General features: G+C 44.9%; 1 protein-coding gene across 3 annotated transcripts in view; it reads right to left on the bottom strand.

Annotated features, from left to right (window-relative positions):
• Window positions 1-23777, bottom strand: part of LOC116478511 (zinc finger protein 627-like) — a 57092-nt gene that overhangs the window by 12158 nt on the left and 21157 nt on the right. The window contains exon 1 of one of the 3 annotated variants that reach the window (XM_058424836.1): window positions 21603-21949. The exons of the other annotated variants lie outside the window; for them this stretch is intronic. Within the exon in view, the coding sequence (XP_058280819.1) occupies window positions 21603-21806 (204 nt within the window). The 5' untranslated portion in view covers window positions 21807-21949. Of the gene's footprint in view, window positions 1-21602; window positions 21950-23777 lie in introns of those variants that run through there. 3 annotated transcript variants of the gene reach the window in all.

Raw genomic sequence — 23777 nt, 5'->3', positions numbered from 1 at the left:
GCGCGATCTCGGCTCCCTGCAACCTCCGCCTCCTGAGTTCAAGCGATTCTCGTGCCTCAGCCTCCTGAGTAGCTGGGATTACAGGTACGCGCCAACACACCCAGCTAATTTTTGTATTTTTAGTAGAGACGGGGTTTCACCATGTTGGCCAGGATGTCTCAATCTCCTGACCTAGTGATCCGCCCCCTTCGGCCTCCCAAAGTGCTGGGATTACAGGCGTGAGCCACCGTGCCCTGGAGTCTACTCTTTTCACCAAGAAAATAAAAACACACCAGCAATGGAATAAAATTGTTAAATGTGTGGAAAAACTGGAATTATAGGGCAGCAATATTCTATAAAGGAATCAAAAGAGAAGAAAAGCAAAAACATGAACTAGCTCAGAGAAGCAGTTTTTCAGCCACAGTTCAGCACGAGGTTAAACAGATTCTTGGGAGCCAGATTCTGACTGCTGAAACAGAGCCCCAGAACTGATCACAACCTGGTGATGAGGCCGGAACATTGAAGGATTTAACTCTAGGCTCTCAGCATGCCTTCCTGTTCCCTCTGCATAGTGTGGCAACACTCTCTCTCTCTCCTTCCAGACCTTCATTTTCTTTTGTTTTCTTTTTTTTTTTTTGAGACGGAGTCTCACTCTGTCGCCCAGGCTGGAGGGCAATAGTGCGGTCTCCGCTCACTGCAACCTCCACCTTCCGAGTTCAAGGGATTCTCCCGCCTCAGCCTCCAGAGTAGCTGGGATTACAGGCACCCGCCATCATGTCTGGCTAATGTTGGTATTTTTGTAGAGACGAGGACACCGCACCCAGCCCCAGACCTTCATTTTCACCAGGAGGAAACTCACCTGGAGTCAGTTTAAGGTACTGACTGACATAAATTGTCAAATTCATAAACCTTTTCTCCATAAGGTAATCCAATGGGTCTCTGACCTTAACAGATTTTCTACGTATATCAAATTACAGTCCGACTCCAGCTATTCTATGTGTAAACCAAAACTAAAATTCAAAGCCCACCCCTCTCTCCCAAACTGAAGGATTCCCGTCTCAGCTAAGGGCATCTCAAAGTAAACCTGAAAATCTAGAAATCTAGTTCAGGCCACGATGGAAAGCAGGGGTCAGACCTGTAGTCCCACCTTAGCACCTATAGTCCCAGTTACTTAGGAAGCTGAGGTGGGAGGATCACTTGAGCCAGGGAAGTCAAGGCTGCAGTGAGCTGTGATTGTGCCACTGCACTCCAGCCTGGGCGACAGTGTGAGACTCCGTCTCAAAAAAAAAAAAAAAATTATAATAAGTGTGGATGAGGACATGGAGAAATGGGAATCCTTGTGCACTGCTGTAGAGAATGTGAAACATTGCAGCCACTGTGTAAAACAGTGTAGCTGTTCCTAAAAAGAGTGAACTTAGAATTCCCCTGTGACCCAGCTATTCAATTCCTAGGTATATATCCTAAAAAATCAAAAGCACAACACACAGAGACACATGTACACCAATTTCTTAGCAGCCTTATTCAGAACAGCCACAATATTATCGTGGAAAAAACCCACATGTTTATCAACATAAAAATGGATGAGCAAAGTGTGGTTTATCCCTACAATAGAATATTTTCAGGCACAAGAAAGCAATGAATTACTGACACATGTTTACACATGCATGCAACTTGAAAACATTATGCTAAGTTGAATAAGCCAGAGACACAAGAATAAATATTGTATGCTTCCACTTATATGAGGTGCCTGGAATAGTCAAATTCATAAAGGGATAAAGTAGAATAGAGATTATCAGGGCCTGTGAATAGAGGAGAATGTGGAGCTACATGTATGAGTATGAAAATTTAAGTTAAAAACATGGGCAGGGCTGGGTGTGGTGACACACACCTGTATCCCAGCACTTTGGGTGGTTGAGGTGGGTGGATACCTGAAGTCAGGAGTTTGAGATCAGTCTGGCCAACATGGTGAAACCCCATCTCTACTAAAAATACAAAACAAAAATTAGCCAGGCATGGTGGTGGCCGCCTGTTATTCCAGCTACTTGGGAGGCCGAGGCAGGAGAATCACTTGAACCCAGGAGGCAGAGGTTGCAGTGAGCCAAGATCATGCCTCTGCACTCCAGCCTAGGTGACAGAGCAAGACTCCATACCACCACCTCCCCCCCAAAAAAAATTTAAGTTAAATAATAGCTGGGCATAGTGGCACGTGCCTGTAGTCCCAGCTACTAGGGTGGTTGAGGCAGGAGAATCACTTGAGCCCAGAATCACTTGGGGTTGCAGTGATGAGTGATTGAGCCACTGCATTCCAGCCTGGGTGACAGAGTGAGACCCTGTCTCAAAAATAAAAATACAAAAAAATTAAAAATAAAAGGCAGTTTTCTTTTCTTTTCTTTTTTTTTTTTTTTTTTTTTTTGAGAGAGCCTCACTCTGTTGCCCAGGCTGGAGTGCAGTGGCACGATATCAGCTCACTGTGACCTCCACCTCCCGGGTTCAAGCGATTCTCCTGCCTCGGCCTCACCAGTAGCTGGGATTATAGGCGCGTGCTACCATGCTGGGCTAATTTTTTGTATCTTTAGTAGAGATGGGATTTCACCATGTTGGCCAGGCTGGACTCAAACTCCTAACCTCAGGTGATCCGCCTGCCTCAGCCTCCCAAAGTGCTGGGATTGCAGGTGTGAGCCACCATGCCTGGTCCTGGCAGTTTTCATATCTCAAAAATTGAGTTAATTTTATACATAACCAGAATATCAGTCACACCTAACACTTACCTAATATCAATTGATAGAATGACATTAAAATGTCATTAATTGTATAAATTTAAAAAAATTTCTTCTCCACACAAGGTCTCACCATGTTGCCCACGCTGAACTTGAAGTCTTGGCCTCCAGCAGTCTTCCCACCTCAGTCTCCAGAAATGCTAGGATTGGCCTGGCACGGTGGCTTACGCCTGTAATCCCAGCACTTTGGGAGGCCAAGGCGTGTAGATCACGAGGTCAAGAGATCGAGGCCATCTTGACCAACATGGTGAAACCCTATCTCCACTAAAAATACAAAAATTAGCTGGGCGTGGTGGCACGAGACTGTAATCCCAGCTACTCGGGAGGCTGAGGCAGGAGAATCACTTGAACCCGGGAGGCGGAAGTTGCTGTGAGCCGAGATCATGCCACTGCACTCCAGCCCGGTGATAGAGTGAGACTCCGTCTTAAAAAAAAAAAAAAATGCTGGGATTACAGGCATGAGCCACCAGCCACGGCCAAGACATTCATTTTATACCCCAGGACAAAAATACTCGAAATGGAATGGAGGATGATATACTTTGAATGTATGTCCCCGCCAAATCTCACATTGAATTGCAATCCCCAAGGTTGGAAGCGGGGCCTGGTGGGAGGTGTTTGGATCATGGGGGCAGATCTCTAATGAATGGCTTGGGCCATCCCCTTCGTGATAGGTGAGCTCTTCTTCTGAGTTCGCACAAGATCTGGTGGTTTGAAAGTACATGGCACCTCCCCTCTACCTCTGTCTCTCTTGTTCCTATTTTGCCATGTGAGAGGCCTGCTCTGGCTTCACCTTCCACTGTAAGTAAAAACTCCAAGGCCTCTCCAGAACCTGAGCAGATGCCAGCACCATGCTTCCTATAAAGCTTGCAGAACCATGGGTTGATAAAACATTTCTTTATCAGTTATCCAGCCTCAGGTATTTTTATGGCAATGCAAGAAAAGCCTAATACAGAGGTAAAAAGGTATTCCATGCAATTAGTAATCAAAAGAGAACAAGAGTGGATATACCATTATCATACTTAACTAGACTTTAGGCAAAACCTATTTAAAAACACAAAGCACACTATCTTTTGTGTGTGTGGGGGTACATAGTAGGTGCATATATTTATTGGGTACAAGAGATATTTTAATACAGGCATTAAATGTGTAATAACCATGTATTAGTCCATTTTCACACTGCTGATAAAGACATACCTGAGACTGGGAAGAAAAATATGTTGGCTGGGCGCAGTGGCTCACGCCCATAATCCCAACACTTTGGGAGGCTGAGGTGGGTGGATCTTGAGGTCAGGAGTTCAAGACCAGCCTGGCCAAGACGGTGAAACCCTGTCTCTACTAAAAATACAAAAATTAGCCAGGCGTGGTAGCGTGAGCCTGGAGTCCCAGCTACTCAGGAGGCTGAGGCAGAAGAATTGCTTGAACCTAGGAGGCGGAGGTTGCAGTGAGCTGAGATCATGCCACTGCACTCCAGCCTGGGTGACAGAGCGAGACTCCATCTCAGAAAAAAAAAAAAGAAGAAAAGAAAAAAAGAAAACGATATTTAATTGGACTTAACAGTTCCACATGGCTGGGGAGGCCTCAAAATCATGGCGGGAGGCAAAAGGCACTTCTTACATGGCAGCGGCAAGAGAAAATGAGGAAAAAGCAAAAGCAGAAATCCCTGATAAACCCGTCTCATTACTATGAGAATAGCATGAGAAAGACCATCCCCCATCATTCAATTACCTACCTCTGGGTTCCTCCCACAACATGTGGGAACTCTGGGAGATATAATTCAAGCTGAGATCTGGGTGTGGACACAGCCAAACCATATCATTCTACCCCTGACCCCTCCAAATCTCATGTCCTCATATTTCAAAATCAATCATGCTTTCCCAACAGTACCCCAAAGTCTTAACGCATTTCAGCATTAATCCCAAAGTCCATAGTCCAAAGTCTCATCTGAGACAAGGCAAGTCCCTCCCACCTATGAGCCTGTAAAATCCAAGGCAAGCTAGCTGCTTCCTAGATACAGTGGGGGTACAGGTATTGGGTAAATGCAGCCATTCCAAAGGGGAGAAATTGGCCAAAACAAAGGAGTTACAGGGCCCACGCAAGTCTGAAATCCAGCAGGGCAGTCAAATTTTAAAGCTCCAAAATGGTCTCCTTTGACTCCAGGGCTCACATCCAGGTCACACCGAGGCAAGAGGTGGGTTTCCATGGTCTTGGGCACCTCTGCCCCTGTGGCTTTGCAGGTACAGCCTCCCTCCCAGCTGCTTTCACGGGCTGGTGTTGAGTGTCTGCAGCTTTTCCAGGTGCACAGTGCAAACTGTCAGTGGATCTACCATTCTGGGGTCTGGAGGATGGTAGCCCTCTTCTCACAGCTCCACTAGGCAGTGCCCCAGTAGAGACTCTGTAGGGGGGCTCTGACCCCACATTTCCCTTCTGCACTGCCCTAGCAGAGGTTCTCCATGAGCACCCCAGCTCTGCAGTAAACTTTTGCCTGGACATCCAAATGTTTCCATACATCTTCTGAAATCTATGTGGAGGTTCCCAAACCTCAATTCTTGACTTCTTTGTACCGCAGGCTCAACACCATGTGGAAGCTGCCAAGGCTTGGGGCTTCAACCCTTTGAAGCCACAGCCCAAGCTGTATGTTTGCCCCTTTCAGTCATGGCTGGAGTGGCTGGGACACAGGGCACCAAGTCCCTACATTGCACACAGCACGGGGACCCTGGGCCTGGCCCCGTGAAACCACTTTTTCCTCCTGGGCCTCTGGGCCTGTGATGGGAAGGGCTGTGTGAAGGTGTCTGACATGGCCTGGAGACATTTTCCCCATGGTCTTGGGGATTAACATTTGGCTCCTTGCTACTTATGCAAATTTCTGCAGCCAGATTCAATTTCTTCTCAAAAAATGGGTTTTTCTTTTCTACTGCATCATCAGGCTGCAAATTTTCCAAACCTTTATGCTCTGTTTCCCTTTTAAAACAAATGCTTTTAACAGCACCCAAGTCAGCTAGTCACCTATTGAATGCTTTTCTGCTTGGAAATTTCTTCCTCTAGATACCCTAAATCATCTCTCTGAAGTTCAAAGTTCCACAAATCTCTAGGGCAGGGGCAAAATGCCACCAGTCTCTTTGCTAAAACATAACAAGAGTCACCTTTGCTCCAGTTCCCAACAAGTTCTTCACCTCCATCTGAGACCACCTCAGCCTGGATTTTCTTGTTCATATCACTATCAGTATTTTTGTCAAAGCCATTCAACACATCTGTAGGAGGTTCCAAACTTTCCCACATCTTCCTGCCTTCTGAGCTTTCCAAACTGTTCCAACCTCTGCCTGTTACCCAGTTCCAAAGTTGCTTCCACATTTTTGGGTATCTTTTCAGCAACAACCCACTGCTGGTACCAATTTACTGTATTAGTCCATTTGCAAGCTGCTAATAAAGACATACCCAAAACTGGAAAGAAAAAGAAGTTTAATTGGACTTACAGTTTCACATGGCTGGGGAGGCCTCAGAATCACGGCGGGAGGCAAAAGGCACTTCTTACATGGTGGCAGCAAGAGAAAATGAGGAGGAAACAAAAGCGGAAACCCCAGATAAATCCATCAGGTCTTGTGAGACTTAGTCAGTATTGTGAGAATAGCATGGGAAAGACCAGCCCCCATGATTCAATTACCTTCCCCTGGGTCCCTCCCACAACACATGGGAATTCTGGAAGACAGAATTCAAGTTGAGATTTGGGTGGGGACACAGCCAAGCCATATCAAATCACATTAGGATAAATCAGGTATTCATCACCTCAAGCATTTATTGTTTCCTTGCATTACAAACAATGCAATTATACCCCTTTATTTTTAAATGTATAATAAATTATTGTTGACTGTAGTCACCATGTGTGCTATGAAATACTAGATCTTATTTATTCTAAGTATAATTTTCTACCCATTAACCACCCCTACTTTCCTGCCTCCTCCACTATCCTTCCTTGCCTCTGGTGACCATTCTTCTGCTCTTTTTCTCTATGAGTTCAATTGTTTTAATTTTTAGCTCCCAGAAATTAGTGAGAGCATGTGAAGTTTGCCTTTCCGTGCCTGGCTTATTTTACTTAACATAATGACTTCTAGTTCCATGCATGATGTCGCACATGACGGGATCTCATTCTTTTTCATGGCTGAATAGTACTCCACTGTGTATATGTACCACATTTTCTTTTTTTTTTTTGAGACGGAGTCTCACTCTGTCACCCAGGCTGGACTGCAGTGGTGTGATCTCGGCTCACTGCAAACTCCACCTCCCGGGTTCATGCCATTCTCCTGCCTCAGCCTCCTGAGTAGCTGGGACTGCAGGCACCCACCACCACGCCCGGCTAATTTTTTTTTGTATTTTTAGTAGAGATGGGGTTTCACCGTGTTAGCCAGGATGGTCTCAATCTCCTGACCTCGTGATCCGCCTGCCTCAGCTTCCCAAAGTACTGGGATTACAGGTGTGAGCCACCGCGCCCAGCCAATATGTACCACATTTTCTTTATCCATTCATCTTTTGATGAACACTTAGGCTGCTTCTGAATCTTGGCTATTGTGAATAGTGCTGCAATAAACATCAGAGTGCAGGTATCTCTTCGATATGCTGATTTCCTTTCTTTTTAGAATATACCTAGCAATGTGATTGCTGGATCATAGGTAATTCTAATTCCAGATTTTTGAGGAGCCTTCAAACTGTTCTCCACAGTGGCTTACTATTTTACATTGCCACCAACAGTGTACAAGGGTCTCTTTTTTTCACATCCTTGCCATCATTTGTTATTACCTCTCTCTGGGATAAAAGCCATTTTAATTGGGGTGAGATGATACGGTATTGTTGTCTTTTCACTTCTCTGATGATGTTGAGCACCTTTTCATATATCTGATTTTCATTTTTATGTCTTTTTTTGAGAAATGTCTATTCAGATATTTTGCCCATGTTTAATTTTAATTATTAGATTTTTTTCCTATTGAGGTATTTGAGCTCCCCATATATTGTTTATTAATCCCTTGTCAGATGGATCATTTGCAAATATTTTCTTCCATCTTGTGAGTTGTCTCTTCACTTTGTTGACTGTGACTGTTTCTTTTGCTGTACAGAAGTTTTTTTGTTTTTTTTTTTTGTTTGTTTTTGTTTTTCTGAGACAGGGATTTGCTCTGTCTCTCAGGCTGGAGTGCAGTTGTGCAATCTTGACTCGCTGCATCCCTGACCTCCTGGGCTCAAGTGATTCTCCCACCTCAGCCTCCCAAGTAGCTGGGACTACAGGTGCACACCACGACACCTGGCTAATCTTTTGTATTTTTGGTAGAGACGGTGTTTCACCGTGGTCTCGATCTCCTGACCTCATGATCCGCCCGCCTCGGCCTCCCAAAGTGCTAGGATTACAAGCGTGAGCCACCGCGCCCGGCCTATCTTTTGTATTTTTTGTAGAGATGGGATTTTGCCATGTTGCCCAGGCTTGTCTTGAACTCCTGGGCTCAGCCTCCGAAAGTGCTGGGATTACAGGCATGAGCTACTGCGTCTGGCCTATTCTTCCTTCTCCTTTCCTCCAGCAGCAGGAATCTCTCCCCGTAGCCACCACAGGTAGAAATGTGCTGGGTCACACCTGAAGCCAGTACAGCTCTAAGTCTTACCTAAGGCCCATACAAGTACTGCCTGGCTACCCCTGCTGATCACACAGGGCCCAGGGGTTCAGAAGGTGATGAATTCTGCCAGGACCGGGTTCTTTTCAAGGCAGTAGGTTCCCTTCTGGCCCAGGGTGTATCTAGAAATGTCCAGGAGCTAGGGCCTGGAATAGAGGCCTCACGACTCTGCCTGGTGCCCTATTATACTGTTGCTAAGCTTGCATCCAAGTTGCAATATAAGTCCTCTTTACTCTCCCCTTTCTTCTCAAGTAGAAGGAAGTAGTCTCTCCCTGAGCTGCTGGCTGTACTGCCTGGGGTCAGGAGAGTGGTGGCACAAGTATTCCCTTTGCCACCCCAGCTAGTGTCTCACTAGGTCGTGTGCACTCCAAGTCCACTGGCTCCAAGCCCACCCAACACCAAGACTTACACAGGAATTGCAATCCTTGTGACCCTGACTACCTTTCAAGTTTCTTTAGGACACCAGAACATTTTAGCCCATGGTGACAGGGCTTGCCAGAACTCAGGTTCTGGCAATTGGGACGGACAATTTGACTCTGGCTGAGGCTGATCTAAACGCTCCTCCCATGGGCACTGGCTGAGTTCTGCTCCATATTGCTTTCTGCTAATGACAGGGCAGCACTGAGTTCCAATGCAAAGTCCCACAATCACCGTGCTCTCCCTCTCCCAAGCTTACAGATTCTTTCTCTGTGCCATGTGGCTTCTGCAAGAGGATGGGAAAGTGGTAGCATAGGCAATTCAAGGCTGCTTTCCCACCCTTTTCCGTGCCTCTTTACTTAATATAAGACCAGGTACTGTGATTGCATAGCTGATGTTTGGTTCTTCTTCTTCTTCCCCTCCTCCTTCTTCTTCTTCTTTCTTTTTCCTCTTCTTCTTCTCTTTTTTGACACGGAGTCTCACTCTGTCACCCAGGCTGGAGTGCAGTGGCACGATCTCGGCTCACTGCAACCTCCACCTCCCGGGTTCAAGCAATTGTCCTGCCTCAGCCTCCTGAGTAGCTGGAACTACAGGTGCACACCACCATGCCCGGCTAATTTGTGTATTTTTTACTAGAGACGGTGTTTCACCATATTGGCCAAGCTGGTCTTGAACTCCTGACCTCGTGATCTGCCTGCCTCAGCTTCCCAAACTGCTGGGATTATAGGTGTGATCCACCGCGCCTGGCCTAAGTTACTTTTTTGTGTGGATAGCTGTTCAATTTGGTGTTCTTGTTGGGGGAACAATCACTGGAGGGTTCTATTTGTCCATCTTGCTCCGCCTGCTTCTGTATCACTTTTGACCATGGTTTTATCTATATGGTAGGTAAAAGATCCAGCCGGGCACGATGGCTCACACCTGTAATCCCAGCACTTTGGGAGGCTGAGGCAGGAGCATCACCTGAGGTCAGGAGTTCGAGACCAGCCTCAACATGGAGAAACTCCGTCTCTACTAAAAATACAAAATTAGCCGGGCATGGTGATGCATGCCTGTAATCCCAGCTACTCCTTGAGAGGCTGAGGCAGGAGAATTGCTTGAACCCGGGAGGCGGAGATTGCAGTCAGCCAAGATCGCGCCATTATATTCCAGCCTAGGCAACAAGAGTGAAACTCCGTCTCAAAAAATAAATAAATAAATAAAAAAGAAAAGAAACTCAGGGAGACAGTAAGTGAAAGGAAAGAATAAAATAACTGCTGCTCACATTTGAAATTATTAAGATCTTTTCAATAAAATTTCATGCTGTAGTAAATGAACTGGATATAATTTTTTGGTACAGGAATGAATTCACAAATTTTTCCTTGAAAATAAAAATGTTTTCAACCTAAGGTCATTTATCCTAAAAATTGTCCTTTTTGACTTTGCTTTATTAAAAACTGCAAATATAAAACATCTCAGGTGTGGTTACTCATGCCTGTAATCCTAGCACTATGGGGGGCCGAGATGGGAGGATTGCTTAATGCCAGGAGTTCGAGACCAGCCTGGTCAACATAGTAAGACTCCATCTCTATTTTTTTTTTTTAATGTATATCTAAAAAGCCAATTTTCACATCTCAAGAATGGAAGCATTTCTGAGGCCGGCACAGTGGCTCATACCTGTAATCCCAGCACTTTGGGAGGCCAAAGCAGGCAGATCACTTGGGGTCTGGAATTTGAGACCAGCCTGGCCAACATGGTGAAACCTCATCTCTACCAAAAATTCAAAAATTAGTCAGGCATGGTGGCACACGCCTATAATTCCAGCTACTCAGGAGGCTGAGGCACAAGAATCGCTTGAACCTGGTAGGCGGAGGTTGCAGTGAGCCGAGATCACGCCACTGCACTCCAGCCTGGGTGATAGAGCGAGACTGTTAAAAAAAAAAAAAAAAAAAAAAAAGGCCGGGCATGGTGGCTCACACCTGTAAGTAATCCCAGCACTTTGGGAGGCTGAGGCGGGCGGATCACGAGGTCGGGAGATCGAGACCATCCTGGCTAACATGGTGAAACCCCGTCTCTACTAAAAATACAAAAATTTAGCCAGGTGTGGTGGCGGGCGCCTGTAGTCCCAGCTACTCGGAAGGCTGAGGCAGGAGAATGGCGTGAATCCAGGAGGCGGAGCATGCAGTGAGCCGAGATCGCGCCACTGCACTCCAGCCTGGGCAACGGAGCGAGACTCCGTCTCAAAACAAAAAAAGGAAAAAAAGGCTGAGCGCAGTAGCTCATGCCTGTAATCCCAGTGCTTTGGGAAGCTGAGGCGAGCGGATCACGAGGTCAAGAGATGGAGATCATCCTGGCCAACACGGTGAAACCCCGTCTCTACTAAAAATACAAAAATTAGCTGTGTGTGGTGGCGCATGCCTGTAATCCCAGCTACTTGAGAGGCTGTGGCAGGAGAATCGTTTGAACCCAGGAGGCAGAGGTTGCAGTGAGCTGAGATCACGCCACTGCACTCCAGCCTGGGCAAGAAGAGCGAAAGTCCGTCTCAAAAAAAAAATAAAATAAAGAAAAAAATTGAAGCATTTCTTATAACCAGAATACCACAGTCACACCTACTAATTTCCTAATATTAGCTGACAGCATGACACTGGAATCTCATAAATTATATACACAATTTAAAAAATATTTTGTAGAGACACAGTCTGACTATATTGCCCAGGCTGGTCTTGAAGTCTTGGCCTCAAGGGATTCTGCTGCCTTGGCCTTCCATTGCATATGGAAACACAAAGTGGAAATGTACTCCATTTACCCATTTAACGTAGAAGACAACATAACCTTAAAAATATGTGTGACATTCCCTATCCGTAGCTCTGACTGCAGCCAGAATGAAGAATGAGTCTTAGATTGCCAAAATAACTGTTAATTCTAAATTGTTGAAACTTACAAACTGCAGCGTTGCTTTTCTTTTTTCTTTTTTTTTTTTTTTTTTTTTGAGACATAATTTCGCTTTTTTTGCCTAGGCTGGAGTGCAATGGCGTGATCACAGCTCACCGCAACCTCCACCTCCAGAGTCCAAGCGATTCTCCTGCCACAGCCTCCCAAGTAGCGGGGATTACAGGCATATGCCACCACACCTGGCTAATTTTGTATTTTTAGTAGAGGCGGGGTTTCTCCATGATGGTCAGCGCACGGAGCCAAAGACCCCTGGGACAGGACAAACTCAGCATTCCGGAGGAGCCTATATAATCAAACAGCAAACTGTTTATCATGAATGCACGTTGTGGGCAAACTCACACTGCCCTGCCACCAAAAGGTTTGCTGAGGGACATCACTCCCTGGCACTGGCCTCCTTGAAGTTATCTGCTGAGAAAATTAGTGCCTATTGTCCAAAGGATGCAGTCTCACAAGCCTGCTGTGAACCAAACAGAACCAAACGGCCAACTGACAATTACCCGACGATCACTCCCGCTTTTCTCGCTATCTCTTTTGCCTAATAAATACGGAGGGCTGCGTAAAGCTCGGGGCCCTTGTCCACTAGAGGCAAGGTGCCGCCCCCACCCTTTCTTCCAAATATACTCTTTTGTCTCTTGTCTTTTATTCCCACGTTCGACCCCCTTTGTTCAGTCTCCCTAGGTCCGTGCGAGTTACATAGTGGCACCCCAAACAGCGACAGGATCGGGAGCTCTATAAGTGGCACTCAAACAGGCGACAGTCCGAACACGGGACTACGAGGACGTGAACGAAGAAGGTCTGCTAGAGCAGAGGAACTGAAATTGACAAGATGCACGGGGACTCCAGGACGAGCCTGCCGGTAGCGTATATAAGGCTAGTGCCCTAAAGATGTACTGGGGGCAGTGCTTTAAAGAAGTATTGGGAAGGGGAAGTTTTCTCAATCAGGGTAACAAGGGGAAAAATTTGTCTACTGAAGAAAAACCTTATGTGCACTTGCTTAAAGTTCTGTTGAGACAGTCTGGAGCTCAGGTTAATTCGCAGGCACTAACTAACCTCCTGCAGAAGCCACAAACGGTTATTAACGCATCACCCATGGTTTCCACAGACAGACACTCTTGATGTGGAAAATTGGGACAGAGCAGGAGAAGGATTAAAACAGGCTCATCAAAAAGGTTTTAAAGTTGATTCTTCAGTTTTCTCCACTTGGAGTTTAGTTCATACTGTGCCTCTGCCATTATCTCCTTATTATTCTGCGGGACAGCAGGCTGAGTCTAAAAATCTGAAAGAATCTGTTGTCCCACCCACAGCGCCAACTGAAAATAAACAACAGGTGAGGGAGGATAAAAATTGGCCTATATCGCCTCCTCCAATTGCTGAAACATCTGTACCGCTTCCTTCGGTAGCAGAAATACAGACCCCAATACAAAGAATTTTACACTGTGCTGCCATAGCTGGAGAGCCCTTAGGACCTTGCGCTTTTCCTATTTCCGTAAGGCCCGATTCAAATAATCCACAGCAGTTTATTCATGAACACACCCCACTAGAATTTAAGTTGTTGAAGGAATTAAAAACTAGTGTGGTCAATAATGGAGTACAAAGCCCATGGTTCCCGGAAGAAGGAACGCTAGGCTTAGAACTCTGGGAACGAGTGGGGAGAAATCTTAAACAACATCAGGTGCAAAGGCGTCAGGTCCCAGTAAAATCTTTAACGTTATGGGCTTTAATTAGAGCAGTCCTGGCTCAGTTACACACAGAAGAACCTAAAAAGAGGAAGGAGGAGAAAACGTCACCTGCCTTATCACCTTCTCTTCCCTCAGCCCCAATATCACTGGGCCAAAATAACAAGGAGGAAACAGAGGTCTTACCTAAGCCTCTTCCTCCAATAGATAGGAAAAAGGACAGAGGATACGCTACAGCTATCAGTCCCTGTCTTAAGCAGGCAGCATTAGAAGGAGAGCTCTTAACCTGCTCAGTAATGCAAAATCGGCAAGGCAAGCAGGTGTATGTCTATAAAAAGATAAGAAAGGCCAGGCGCGATGGCTCATGCCTGTAATCCCAGCACTTTGGGAGGCCAAGGCGGGCAGATGACCTGAGGTCGGGAGTTCGAAACCAGCCTGAGCAACATGGAGAAACCCTGTCTCTACTAAAAATACAAAATTAGCCGGGCGTGGTGGCCCGTGCCTGTAATCCCAGCTACTGGGGAGGCTGAGGCAGGAGAATCGCTTGCACCTGGAAGGCGGAGGTTGCGGTGAGCTGAGATCGCGCCATTGCACTCCAGCCTGGGCAACAAGAGCAAATACTCCGTCTCAAGAAAAAAAAAGAAAAAAGGCATTAGAAGCCGAAACCGCGCGACCAAGCAAGCGGTGGGCAGAAGAAAAGGCTCAGCAGCAGAAAAGCTCGCGGCGACCAAGCCGACAAGGTCCGCCCAGGCGGGCAGCATGACCCACCCCCGGCAAAGGAGGGAGGGAGCCGCGCAGACACAGGCAAAACCTGAGGAAGTACAATGCGGCCGCCGCCCAGGACCTGCACCGCAGCCCTCTGGCTCTGTGGGCAGCCCACAGCAAAATTTCATGTGTTACGTATGTCCCAGACTATGATTCTCTGCTAAGATTTAAGTAAAACGTAAGAATTTGAAAAACCTCTTTTCTAATAATGGCCACTGTTATCTCTCTCGTACCCCTGACGTAGCTTTCCAAATTCAATTTAAGTAAAACAGTAACCTCTGAAGGCAAAGAGATTACAGAGGGCCCACGAATTAGTTAATGAGTAATTAAAAGCTAGGCATGTAAAACCACACATTATCCTTTAAAGGAGAACTTTAAACCTAATTAAATGATATTTGTTAAATTAGAAGGTAAAAATGTTGTGTCCTTCTCGGAAAGTGAAGAAAAGTTAACTGTAGTGAAAACTTATGCATGAATGACTGTCTTACCCACTGATTACAGATAGTGTGATTTGTACTTGCTAAAAGAGTCCTAAATTGAGTTCCCCAGCCAGTGAGTCACTGTTTTCAAGACTGCCAGATTAAAGTCCATAAACTTGGTCAGCCGGAAAACTCAATTACAAGATTTAAGCTATTCCACCCGTGGCTTTAAGCACATGGTTAAAGTATATCATTTAAGTCTCTGCTTCTAGAGATGCGTTCAGATTTTTTTAAACTTATTGCTTATTTCAGCTAGCAATCTTAATGATTAATGCAGTCCAAATGCTAAGTTATGACCCTGATTATCATCAGGATTCGTTTAAGTAAAAGGCAATTCGAAGCGGTATTGCACTCCCCCATACCTAATGCTTTAACACTGTTACTGATGGGTCTGGTAAACATGGAAAAGCCTCAGGCTAGTAGAGACCACATAATTCAATCACTCGATCTGAGTTTACTAGCACTTAGAGAGCTAAGGTTACTCTGTTTATTTATTTATTTATTTTTTTGAGACGGAGTCTCGCTCTGTCACTCAGTCTGGAGTGCAGTGGCGCGATCTCCGCTTACTGCAAGCTCCGCCTCCCGGGTTCACACCATTCTCCTGCCTCAGCCTCCCAAGTAGCTGGGACTACAGGCACCCGTCACCACACCCGGCTAATTTTTTGTATTTTTAGTAGAGACGGGGTTTCACTGTGTTAGCCAGGATGGTCTCAATCTTCTGACCTTGTGATCCGCTCGCCTCGGCCTCCTAAAGTGCTGGGATTACAGGCGTGAGCCACCGCGCCCGGCCTATCAGGTTACTCTGTTTATTTATTAAGAACTTTTACAACTTTAAGCTCGCTCTGGACTTTGCAGCCTTATGTTGCAAATATAGCCATCAATTTACGGGGTCGAGACTTACTTACAGCATGGGATAGGAGACTTACAAATGAAAACTTTGATAACCCAGGATTTAAAATGCTGAAGAACATAGGATATCAGAGTGAAAAAGGTTTAGGGAAATTTCTACAATGAAATCCTAACCCGATATCAGTAACTGGAAAAACATATAGAAAAGGGCTAGGACACCAGGATTTCTGATGGGGGTCATTGATACTTGATATTTCTCCTTTGCCCACTGCCTTACCATTAGAATGGCTCAGTGACAAACCTGCGTGGGTGGATCAATGCCCCTAACACAAAAGAAGCTAGATGAACTTCATCTGTTGGTAAAAGAGCAATTGAACGCAGGACATATAGAAAAGTCAGTTAGCAGGCCGGGCACGGTGGCTCACGCCTGTAATCCCAGCACTTTGGGAGGCCGAGGCAGGCGGATCACGAGGTCAGGAGATCGAGATCATCCTGGCTAACACGGTGAAACCCTGTCTCTACTAAAAATACAAAAAACATAGCCGGGCGTGGTGGTGGGTGCCTGTAGTCCCAGCTACTCGGGAGGCTGAGGCAGGAGAATGGTGTGAACCCGGGAGGTAGACCTTTACTCCAGCCTGGGTGACAGAGCGAGACTCTGCCTCAAAAAAAAAAAAAGAAAAGAAAAGTCAGTTAGCCCCTGGAATTCTCCAGTATTTGTTATTCCAAAAAGGTCCCAAAACAATAATGACCTCTGGGGTTTCAGCTCAACATTCAGAGCTAATTGCAGTCATTCAGGTTTTTACAGCTCACAGCTTCAGATCCTATCAACATTGTCTGTGATTCAGCTTATGTTGTAAATGTAGCCAGTCGCATAGAAACTGCTACAGTTATAAAAAATGATGAGTTCATGTCCTTTGTAGGGACATGGATGAAGCTGGAAACCACCATTTTGAGCAAACCATCGCAAGGACAAAAGACCAAACACCGCATGTTCTCGCTCACAGGTGGGAATTGAACAATGAGAACACTTGGACACAGGAAGGGGAACATCACACACCGGGGCCTGTTGTGGGGTGGGGGAGGGGGGACGGATAGCATTAGGAGATATATATATATATATATATATATATCTAATGTAAATGATGAGTTAATGGGTGCAGCATACCAACATGACATATGTAACAAACCTGCACGTTGTGTACATGTACCCTATAACTTAAAGTATAATAAAAATATTTTTAAAAAAAAGTACACTAGACCCAGAACTACTTAATTTATTTCACTTATTCTCATATGCTGCATGCTACATGCCAAACAGGTGAGACAGCTGTCATGTACGGTGACATTGTCTGTCATCATTTGCTCATATGGGAATACCTAAACAATTAAAAACTAACACTTATACTGGCCATGCTTTTCATATAGTAAAAAAAATATAGTAAAAAAAAAAAAAAACATATAGAAAAGGGCTAGGACACCAGGATTTCTGACAGCTTGGGCTATAACCCATAAAATAGAAATAAATTCCTTATAATCCTAGAGGACAAAGCATTATAGAGTGGGCACATCAAACATTACAACGCATGTTGAAAAAACAAAAAGGGGGTATAGGAGGCCAACTACCACCTCAATCAAGACTACATTTAGCCTTATTTACTTTAAATTTTTGACTCCTGGTCCAGATGATAAGACTCCAGCAGAAAGACATTGGCAAGTGTTAGAGGAAAAGAGGAAAGTTTATCTGAAAGTGTTATGGAAATCCCTGGAAGAAGGACAATGGAAAAGTCCAGTGGATTTACTGACTTGGGGAAGAGGGTGTGCTTGTGTTTCTACAGGAGATGGACAAACCGTGTGGGTGCCCTCAAGGTGCGTGCGACCCTGGGAACAGCAGATGGGAGGAACCCAGGGTGGCCAACCATGGGCCTGGTCCCTCCAGTAAGAGCCATGAGCCAGCTGAGCCTGAGTGCAAAGACAGAGAGAAGGCCTAACAGAGTCACAACACAGTTCTAATGCTACGTTTTCGGTAAAATTGGATGGACCGCCAATCGGATAATGAGAGCTGCTCAGCCTGGCCTTACATTCTTTCAATTAATACATAAACAAAAAGGGGGATATGCAGGGAGCCGAAGGCCCGTGGGACGTGACCAACTCAGCATTCCGCTGGAGTCTATATGGGATCAAACAGCAAACTGTTTATCATGAATGCAGGATGTGGGCAAACTCACTGCCCTGCCACCAAAAGGTTTGCTGAGGGACATCACTCCCTGGCACCGGGCACCTTGAAGTTATCTACTGAGAAAATTAGTGCCTTTTGTCCAAAGGATGCAGTCTCACAAGCCTGCTGTGAACCAAATGGCCAACTGACAATTACCCGACAATCACCTCTGCTTTTCTTGCTATTTCTTTTGCCTAATAAATACGGAGGGCTGTGTAAAGCTCAGGGCCCTTGTCCACTAGAGGCAAGGTGCCCCCCAACCCTTCTTCCAAATATACTCTTTTGTCTCTTGTCTTTTATTCCTGCGTTTGCTCCCCTTTGTTCAGTCCAATAGGTCCAAGGCAGGTCAGGCTTGTCTTGGACTCCTGACCTCAGGTGATCTGCCTGCCTCAGCCTCCCAAAGTGCTGGGATTAGAGGTGTGAGCCACTGTGCCTGGCCAGCATTGCTTCTCTAATCAGATGAAGAACAGTGTATGCTGTAAATAGAGCATCAGGACTCAAACAGAAAGCCACATCACTGCCTTCCAAAAGTGGTGGCCTTCTGGTTTATGAACACTCTTTGAGCCTGTGCTATAATGTCCTCTCGGGTGTTTGTGAAGCATCAAGATACTCCCACAGTCAAGGCCAATAATCAGGCTCAGCTGTATCCTGTTCATCTCCCTCACCCTGTGCTTCCAATGTCCCCTACCTTCACTGGCCATCCCAACACAGCACCTGCATCCTGGGCAAAATCACATTTGGAGTCATGTTCATGGTGGGGTTTCTACTCTGTGGCCCACACTATCACTGTGGGTGTTGCCTTTGAGGGAGGAGTCAGTGGTTGGATTCAGTAGCACCTAACTCTGTATTGCCCTCTCTAATCCAAATGACTGTAGAATCTGACAGGCAATGACTCCACCCTTCACTCATATGAATACATTATCTGGGGCTGAATATGCCATCTCCACATACAGTCATGGTTTGGTTGCTGATTTACTCTATCCTGTGATACCTGGGCTTTTGACACTGAGAAGTTTCAACAGGGATTTTCTCAACAAGAGCTTGCTGGACACCTTCAATGAAGTGATTGGATTGTTCCATGGAAGTGTACAGACAAAAAGCTGACTTTTGCATGTTGCTTTTTACTCTGTAGTGCTGGCATAAGAGGCCTATTGATAAATTAGAAGCAAAAGCATATATGCCAGGAAAGTGGTTCATACCTATAATCCATTCCAGCACTTTAGGAGGCTGACGCGGCCAGATCACCTGAAGTCAGGAGTTTGAGATCAGCCTGGCCAACAGGGTGAAACCCTATCTGTACTAAAATATGAAAAAAAATTAGCCAGGTGTGACGGTGGGCACCTGTAATCCCAGCTACTCAGGTGGCTGAGGCGGGAGAATCACTGAACCCGGGAAGCAGAGGTTGCAGTGAGTTAAGATTGCGCCACTGCACTCCAGCCTGGGTGATAAGAGTGAAACTCTGTCTAAAAAAACAAAAACACACACAAAAAAACAAAAGCATATTATCGGAGCAAGAAAGGCTTGGTTGGAATATTGATGCTGACTTTGTTCCTTCCTAGGCTTGCATTCCAAAAATTTGCATAGATATATTAGTCTCATTAGACTCATAAAGGAGCTTTTTAAAAGTATTATATAGCTTGCTAAGAAGTAAATTTACATATTTTAACTGAGGTACATAATGGAAAACAGTGTCCAGTACATCACAGGAAATACTTCAGTGTTCAGAGAATAAGTAAGGCAAAAACTGGTAAACAAGTCCAGGAGCCAGCCTCCCCTCACTGCAAGGCCAAGTCTTAGGCTGTTGGAGAGAAACAAGTCAGACACCAGCAATGTGAGACCATGCTCCTTCGTGGCTATGATCAATCAAGACAAAAAAAGGGCATTCTGTAACCATGTCTTTAAAACTGGTGAAAGACAGCATGCTCCAAATCATAAACATGACCAAAATTCCCCTCTTCTCACTAATATGACTGAGTGGTATTTCTCATGAATTACGTTTACCTCCACTCCATTCCTTTTCCCTTCTGGATAAGAACAATTATGATTACCCAGTTTAGAATTAAGTTTACCTCATCACTGCATCAAATACAGAGAATCATCTTGCTTCCCTGAATAGAAATCAATCAACCTGGCCAGGCGCAGTGACTCATGCCTGTAATCCCAGCACTTTGGGAGGCCGAGGTAGGTGGATCATGAGGTCAGGAGTTCGAGACCAGCCCGACCAACATGGTGAAACCCCGTCACTACTAAAAGTACAAAAATTAGCCGGGCATAGTGGTGCGCACCTGAAATCCCAGCTACTCTGGAGGCTGAGGCAGGAGAATTGCTTGAACCTGGGAGGTGGAGGTTGCAGTGAGTTGAGATTGCACCACTGCACTCCAGCCTGGGCAACAGAGCAAGACTCTATATCAAAAAAAAAAGAAATCAACCAACCTATAACAAGCACAAAACCTGTAAGAAACTCTTCTGAGCACCCTCTTACTGATACATCACACAGTCCTTTATGGTTTGTAGTCATGATTATTATTACAATTTATTACACCCTCTTTGACAACAGGTATGGTCTCTGCAGTCTTTAGCAAGAGAGCACACAAAACAGCATGACTTAACTTTTGGTATTATGAGTAGATAAGAAATTACTATGAAGATAAAAGTTGAAACTAAGCATGAAAAGTAAAATTTACACGAGGAGGAAAAAATTCCTTAAGTTGTATGCACATGGTTAACGCTGACTTCACAGTGTCTTAACAATTTGCCAAAATTATAAACTTGATGTAATCCAAGACTGAAGACAGTTAATAAACTGTTTTGAAGAAACATGTACAGAAGTCTTGTTTGAATAAAAAATACGTATTAGTCACATATAATCAAACAACTGAAAATGAACTGAGGCATTACATTGAGCTATGGGTAACAGGAAACACTTGAAATTTCCTGATAGAGGAAAGTGCTTATTCTCACATCAAAGTCCTGGATGAGGCCAGTCACTGCACAGTACAGCAGAAGAACAAGCTCCCCTCTGGTTGGTTTTGACAGCAGCATAGTAGCTATCAGGCTGAGTCAAGAATACAGTCACTACTAGTATGAACAAAGGTGATTACTACACAAATTAGACCTTATGCCAATTCAGTCTACAGACTAGGGGAGTCAGAGCATCACAGAATATTCCCAACCAGGACAGTCTGAATTAGTTGCCTAGTACACACATAATAATGTCTGAAGGAAAACCAAAGTGTGGATGGATATTCAACGTGGGGCTTCTGGAGACCTGTGTGGAAACATATCACCTCCAAGAAAATTAAAGTTAAGTCGTTTTGAGGATACCCTTGATTGGCAACCCAAAGAAGCAGGAAAATGGGATGGAAGCAGGTGTCCATACAGCCTGTATTCACATGGCTGTCTCCCTGTATGGTGCTTCCAAACCATGACTAATGCCTTCTTAACTTACTTCCAAATCTCATGTTAAGATCGGTTACTGGTGGATTGTATCATGGAATCACAAATGGAATGGATTCTGGGAAATCTAGTTCCTAACCTACCAACACTGACGTAACACAATCCAGAGATCTAACTCCAACTCTAGGTTTTACTGTCCTATCACAAGTCTCTCGTAATTTAAAGCCAATTATCTCACAGGGTCTTTCTCCACTGTGAATCCTTTCATATAGTTGAAAGAAATAGAAAGGACTGAAGGCTTTCCCGAATTTCTTACTTTCATGGGGTTTCTCTATGTGACTCCTTTCATGCTCACGAAAGAACTGGAACAACTGAAGGGTTAGGGCTAGGGTTCTCATAGGGTTTCTCTCCAGTATGAATTTTTTCATGTACTCGAAAGTAAGTGGATCGACTGAAGGCTTTCCCACATTGCTTACATTCATAGGGTTTCTCTCCAGTGTGAGTTCTTTCATGGATTCGGAAGTAACTGGAACGACTGAAGGCTTTCCCACATTTTGTACATTTATAGGGTTTCTCTCCAGTGTGAATTCTTTCATGTTTTCGAAACGAACTGGAACAACTGAAGGCTTTCCCACATTGCTTACAATCATAGGGTTTCTCTCCAGTGTGGGTCCTTTCATGGATTCGAAATGAACTGGGGAAATCAAAGGCTTTCCCACACACCTTGCATTTATAAGGTCCGTTGCCAGTGTGCTTTATCATGTGTCTTCGAACACTTGCAAGACAAGTCAAAGCCTTCCCGCATTCCTTACATTCAAAAAGTTTCTCTCCGGTGTGAGTCCTTTCGTGACTTCGAACAGAACTGGCGCACCTAAAGGCTTTACCACACTGTTTACATTCATAGGGTTTCTCTCCAGTGTGAGTTCGCTCATGGATTCGAATGTACTTGGAACAACTGAAAGCTTTCCCACACTGCTTGCATTCATAAGGTTTATCTCCAGTGTGAGTCCTTTCATGTATTCTAATGTAACTGGAACAACTGAAGGCTTTCCCACATTGCTTGCATTCATAAGGTTTCTCTCCAGTGTGACTTCTTTCATGTATACGAAATAAACTGGGATAATCAAAGGCTTTCCCACACACCTTACATTTGTAAGGTACACCTCCCCTATGCGTTAACATGTGTCTTCGAATACTTACAAGAGAAATAAAGGTTTCTCCACATTCCTTACAATCATAGGGCTTTCCTCCGGGATGAGTCCTTTCACGTACTGGAAAAGCGCGATGATAACTCAAGGCTCGTCCACACTGGTTACGTGTATATGACTTCTTTCCATATTCCTCATATTCATTTGGTTCACGTCCAGTGTGATCTCTGATGTGCCTATTAAGGGATGAAGGACCCATGCCAACTTCTCCATGCACACTGCTTTCACACGGTTTTACTCCAGGAGTTTTCTTGTTCAGAAAACCATCTGGAATCTGGCTGAAGGTTTCTTCACCTTGACTACCTTCTTTACTTTCACAGAGTCTCTCTGGAATATGACTTGTCAGAAAAATGAGAAGTACATTATTAATGTTTTGTTTATAAATGATTTTATGTTTATTAATAGGTATTAGACTTATATATACGTTTTTTTAAATACAGAGACAGAATCTCACTATGTTGCCCAGGCGTGAACCCTGAACTCCAAGGCTCAAGGGATCCTCTCACCTCTGCCTCCCAAAGTGCTGGGATTACAGGTGTGAGCCACCACGCCTGGCCTTGGACTCACATTTTTAACATTACCAGAGAAAGTGTACACTTTATGCCTGTCTCAATTGTTTGAACATGAATGGACTAAATGGTCTGCAATAGATCACAACCATACCTATTATCAAAAAATGATATTCATGGCCAGGCACAGTAGCTTATGCCTGTAATTCCAGCACTTTGGGAGGCCAAGACAGGAGGATCACCTGAGGTCAGGAGTTCAAGACCAGCCTGACCAACATGGAGAAACCCTGTCTCTACTAAAAATACAAAAAAAAAAAAAAAAAATTAGCCGGGCGTGGTGGAGCATGCCTGTAATCCCAGCTACTCGGGAGACTGAGGCAGGAGAATTGCTTGAACCCAGGAGGCAGAGGTGCAGTGAGCCAAGATCATGCCATTGCACTCCAGCCTGGGCAACAAGAGCGAAACTCTGTAAGATGGGATGGGATGGGACGGGACAAGACAAAGACGAGACAAAGACAAGACAAGAAAATGATATTCATGGCCAGGTGTGATGGCTCACATCTGTAATCCCAGCACTTTGGGAGGCTGAGGCAGGTGGATCACCTGAGATCAGGAGTTTAAGACCAGCCTGGCCAACATGGTGAAACCCCATCTCTACTAAAAATACAAAAAATTAGTCAGGTGTGGTGGCAGGCGCCTGTAATCCCAGCTACTCGGGAGGCTCAGGCAGGAGAATTGCTTGAACCCAGAAGGCGGAGGTTGCAGTGAGCCAAGATGGTGCCCTCGCACTCCAACCTGGGCAACAAGTTGTGAAATTCCCTCTCAAAAAAAAAAAAAAAATGATATTCATATGAAGTTTCTTAATACTGTCTATAATTGAACTATTTTGCAAACACTGAACATCTATGTTACACTTAACTATGTTTTTGGAGAA

Source organism: Hylobates moloch, unplaced genomic scaffold (assembly GCF_009828535.3).
Source record: "Hylobates moloch isolate HMO894 unplaced genomic scaffold, HMol_V3 SCAFFOLD_12, whole genome shotgun sequence".
NCBI classification, from domain to species: Eukaryota; Metazoa; Chordata; class Mammalia; order Primates; family Hylobatidae; genus Hylobates; species Hylobates moloch.
This window is presented reverse-complemented; position numbering and strand designations above follow the sequence as displayed.